The sequence below is a fragment of the Chrysochloris asiatica genome, unplaced genomic scaffold (genome assembly GCF_000296735.1).
Source record: "Chrysochloris asiatica unplaced genomic scaffold, ChrAsi1.0 scaffold00042, whole genome shotgun sequence".
Lineage (NCBI taxonomy): Eukaryota > Metazoa > Chordata > Mammalia > Afrosoricida > Chrysochloridae > Chrysochloris > Chrysochloris asiatica.
This window is the reverse complement of record NW_006408560.1, coordinates 21,205,961-21,211,339: the sequence shown is the minus strand read 5'-3', so window position 1 is coordinate 21,211,339 and position 5,379 is coordinate 21,205,961. Positions and strand designations below refer to the sequence as shown.

General features: G+C 39.9%; 1 protein-coding gene across 1 annotated transcript in view; it reads left to right on the top strand.

Annotated features, from left to right (window-relative positions):
* The window catches only part of ITLN1 (intelectin 1 (galactofuranose binding)), a 9,631-nt gene extending 7,286 nt beyond the window's left edge, over window positions 1-2,345 (top strand). Inside the window, exon 6 of the mRNA XM_006861762.1 lies at window positions 2,193-2,345. Within this exon, the coding sequence (XP_006861824.1) occupies window positions 2,193-2,345 (153 nt within the window). The remainder of the gene's footprint in view (window positions 1-2,192) is intronic.
* Window positions 2,346-5,379: the final 3,034 nt, after the last annotated feature.

The window sequence follows — 5,379 nt, the reverse complement described above, 5'->3', positions numbered from 1 at the left end:
GAGGGCACATTCTGCAAGTCTGCTCCTGGGCACCAGTTCTTAGTCCTTCTCTTCTTAGTTGATCATCTCCTTTCTTTTAGTGAAGTCCAATTTATTGTTTTTTCATTTGTGTTTACTACTTTATGTTTTGTTTAAGCAATATTTCCCTATTTTGAGGTTATGAAGGTATTCTACAGTACTAATAAATAACTTCTGTTATGTTGTTAAGTACTGTTGAGTCAGTTCCAACTCATAGTGACCCTATATAGGGCTTTCAGGGAGTGCCAACCACCCTGTAGAGGGTTTTCAGGGAGTGCCAATTGTGCGGTTTAAATCAGCCTTCTGGTTTGGTGTTTACCCTACAGAGCCACACCAGGACTTAAGAGTGTATAAATATACATATTTCCAGTCTTGTAGAGAAGAAATTATTTTTGAGGAACCCCAGTGACTGGGGTAGGAGGGAGTCAGAGCCACCTAGAATGAGGTTCTTTACTAAGGACTCTCTCCTTACCCCCAACCATAGGCTGAGAAATGGGCTTTGCTTCCTGGAAGAGGAACTTAAAGTCACAAGCCCATCTTCTCTTCCCCTTCATCACCAGTTTGTCCATTTTCCAGCCAGGATGAGGCAACTGTGCTTTCATGCAAAACCCCATTGACTATGATTCAGAGACTGATGGGAATACAGGCAATTGAGTGCAGTGTATCTATAAACTCTTCCTTGGCAACAGTTTCTTGCCCTGGCTTCCTTGACCCTTTGCACTGTTCATTAATCCATGTTTGCATCTATGCCTGCATGCATTGACTTTTCCTTAAAATATGTACACCTATTATGTGCTGGTGTGGAGCTGTGGGCTAATGCATCAGACTGCAAAGTTGTTTGAACTGCAAGACTGGTTGTTCAAGCTCACCTGCTGCTCCTTGGAAACCCTATAGAGGGTCACTATGAGTTGGAATCAACTCAATGCCACTTGATAACAACAACATTATGTGCTAGGTATTAGACATAATCTTTCCCCATAAGAGTTCAGATTGAGTGGAGCAGAGACATAAAAGCATAATTGTGATCTCCTGTGCTGTGAACTATAATAGAAATATAAACAAAGGGCTCTGGGAACACATGAGGATCTCCTAATGCTGCTAGTTGATTCTTAAGGGCAGGTGACATTTGTGCTGAATCTCAAAAGATGTACAGAATTCAACAAGTAGCAAAGGATTTTGTTGTAGGCACTATGGAGTCAATTTCAACTCACTGTGATCCCATATAATGGAGTAGAACTGCCCTAGAGGGTTTTCAAAGCTGTAATCTTTACAGGAGCAGATCACTAGGTGTTTGTGCTGCATAGCTGTTGGTTGGGTTCAAACCTTCAACCTTTTGTTTCTCAGCTAGTGGTAAACCATTACGCCACCAGGCTTCCTAGCATGAGTAGAATAGTGCATTTTAGCGCAAATGAGGAGCATGTTAAAAATGACTGGCAGAGCATGGCATGTTGAGGAAGCAGTAAGCTGTTTTATAATTTCTGAAGATAGACTGTATCTTGAGTAGAGGAAGAAGACTATTCTAGGGGCAAGGAGAAACTTTCACATTTATGTCAAGGATTTGGAGTTTATACTGTGAGTGATGGGAATCATTAGAAAATTTTGAACATGACAGTGACCTGATCATTATTATTATTTTTCAAAAGATCCCTGTTGTAACAGTGTGGAGGACCTGGATTCAAAAGTAGGGAAATTAGGGAAAAGGAGTTCAGTTACGAGGTAGGTGTAAAGGTTCAAACTGGATAGGATTGGATGAGCATGGATGGTTCCCTTGAATCAGAAGGTCTCAAGCATGAGGAAATCTGATATAAGTCAGAGATTTGGGAGTCATCACTATGTTGATAACAATGAAAATTATGGAAGAAACTAAGAGAGAGTGAGGTGTGAACTAAATGCTATTCCTCATACCTTGAGAAATAGAATTTAGGAGGTGGGCAGAGGAAGAGATGCCAGCAGAGAGATAGAGAATGAATGCTATGGTAGAATGAATGGAAGCTAGGAGATAAAGCATTACTTCAGAATTCACTGGAGGGGAGGGTTTTAAAAGAATTAAGGTCTAACACCATGGAAGCATGTGGCAAAGATTAGTAGAATGAGGACCAAAGAGTCCAGGATTTTTGACCATTATAGCTTACTTGCATCACCTCATTGTGTCTTCTCTTCTCCTTGATATCTAGCACTGTATAGGAGGAGGAGGATTTTTCCCAGAGGGAAATCCCCGGCAGTGCGGAGATTTCTCTTCCTTTGACTGGAATGGATATGGAACTCACAGCCACTACAGCAGCAGCAAGGAGATAACGGAGGCAGCCGTTCTCCTGTTCTACCGATGAGAGGTCTGTGGTGTGTCACACTCCTGGGTACTTGGAGACACAAAACTGGAAATACTAACAAAGATGAGAGGATAATACATTGCATCAACAAATGATTCTGGGTTTCTTTGAATTCTTTTAACAAATTGGCTGAGATGCTGAGGGGTATTTTAAAAGAGTACCTATTCTGGTGAATTTTACCTCAGACATTATGGGTTTGGAATTTCAAGTCTCAGGTATCCCAGAACATGCATATAACCGTCTCTCTAGGAGACCTTGGATCAAACTTAAATGTAGAGTAAATATTTCATATTAATTCTGACTAGATGATGCTTAACACCACCACCACCACCATCACAACAACAACAACAACAACAACAACAACAACAACAACAATCCTTATAAACTGGGGGGCATGATGGCTCCAAACGATAAACACTAGACAGTGAAACACAAGGTTGGCAGTTCCAGGTCACCAGCCCACTCTGTGGGAAAAAGATGAGGCTTTCTGTTTCGCAAAGATTTGAGGGCTCAGAAACCCTATATAGGGTTGATATGAGTCGGAACTGACTCCACAGCACTTAACAATAACAACAACAACAACCCTTACTATCTAATCAAATAAAAACCTCAATATAAGTATCTTAGAGAAGAAATATTATTAAGTGCCCTCTAGTCGTTCCGACTCATAGAGACTCTGTATGGGGTTTCTGAGGAGTGGCTGGTGTGGTTGAACCATTGATCTAGTCTAGTGTTTATCTTACAGGGCCCCACCAGTACTCCAAAAGCTGACTATTATTTAGTTTCAGTAGAAAAGAAGAAGGAAAATAAAGGGCACAACTCCCCATTCCTTTATTATCCCAGCATTGGTACTTAAGATAGTCTAACTATGTGGCTAGCTAGTTCTGAGCTCTCATTTTCAGTTCCTTATTCAAAAGTGGGACAAAAAAGGGTTCAAATGAGTCTTACTATATCATCTATGCCAGTAGAATGATAGTACCAGTCTAGGCTTATGAGTGGGGTTCAGATGGTTTATACTGTTTTGCTCAGAATGTATATCTGATTATAACTTTCTTCACTTTTATCAGCACACTTATTCTCCATTGCTCACCTCATACTAGAGCAGTGATTCTCAAGCAGGCTGGGAGACTGGAGAGGAAGGGGTCACTTTGACCCCAGGTAGAGTCACTAAGTTTAGCAAAGAAAAATACAGGAGGTCAAGTGAAATCTGAATTTCAAATAATCAACAAATAAATTTTAAGAAGAAGCATTTTCCATATGATGTTTTATCTGTCAACCCGGCCCCAGGAAACATTTGGAAAAGTCTGGAGATATTTCTGGCTCTCTGATGAGTGGGGTAAAGTACTACTGGCTTTAGTGAATAGAGGCATCAATGCTTCTCAGTGTCTTATAGTGCACAGAAAATTGGTCCTTACAGCAAATATGAATCTAATATGAAATGTGTTGTAAGGGAGAGAAGAGACCACATCATCAAAGATATAAATATTATACAATTCATTACTGTATCATTGAGAAGAGTAAACACAAGACAAAGACATACAGAGATGATCTGGTTGAAAGAAATCATAGGTACAATGATGAACTTCCAAAGTTCTTCTCCACATGATGACCTTTTATAGAAAACAAGGAATAAAGGAATCCTCTCCCATTATCACAACAGATAGCAGCAATGTGTCACATATGCATGCCAGGTCTACCGAAAACAGGAGGGGACTATTGCAGATAGAAAAGTTTACAGTCTCTGAGACTCTTGGGGTCAGAAATCACAACCATGAGATCATTAAGGTATGTGTCTAAGAATGTTTCTGTGAGGGCTGGCTGGAAGAAGTGACCCCAAACCAACTTTTTCTCTCTAAGTTTTATTGTGAATTGAGTGACAGTTTACATGGGAGAACATTGGTTTTGCACTCATCTTATTGTATTTTGCTTCATTGCAATGATTACAATCCCCTCCATGCATCATCAGTTAACAGTATTTGTTTCTATTCCCTCTGTTTTTTTTTTTTTTTTTTCTTATGCACACAGAAATGCTCAGGAATATGTATAGTCATTTTAACAACCCAACCAAAGGGCACATTCTGTAAGCCTGCCTCCTGGGAGCCAGCACAAAGCCTTTCTCTTTTCATGAGTCTAGAATCCTCAACTGCTCTATCTCTTTATGCCATCACCTCTGCCTCCATTTCTGGTGTCGCTGCTTCTTTGGTTAGGATCCCACATTCTACTCATGCTCTTCTCCCTTGATTTTCCTAAGGTTCTCAGTTCCTAGAATGTAAGATTAACTACTCTCCCCTTTATGTTACAAAACTTCTACCTTTACAGTTGTGACAATCCTAATTAGTCATGAGAACAATTACTCACTATTGAATCGAATGAATCCTATCCCTGTCTCCTTTCACCAGACTCATCTAGACAAAGATGAAAATTATTCAGTGGGGACTCTACATTTCCCCCACATACTCTGAAACTGAACTCTCTCTTAAAACCTTGTAAGCCAGCAACTTTGTGCCTTTATAGTCCCCTATTTTAGGTAGACAATGTCTAAGTTGCCCATCTCTATCAACCTTGTGTACAGAGGGAATAGTCTTGATCCTTGATGTGAAGGCTCTTTCCCTCTCAGTTGGTATTTTGAGCTACTATATCCGTAAATATAGGCTAAGTTCATCAAACTGTAGCAATTTACACTTGCTTCCTTTATTAAATTTCTTTATCTTCCTCTAATGGAGCTCTGGTCATCAAGTCATTGAAGCTACGTCAAATGCCAAAATCTACTTTTAAATATACTCTGTTTCTAACCATAGAAGTTCAGTGGCCAGAGGTGCATGAAATACTCAAAAAAAATTAGCAACTGAACACTTAAACTTAGCCACAGATGGAATTAAGCTCTACCTGGCTGGAGTCAGTCATTCACAGGCAAAAAGGCTTCAGATTTTAATACTATCCAGAATTCCCTCATCTTTATCAGAGATAGATAGATGGTGATCACATTGATAACACAGACTACAAGGTTATTGAAAACACCATGGCTTGTGTCAGG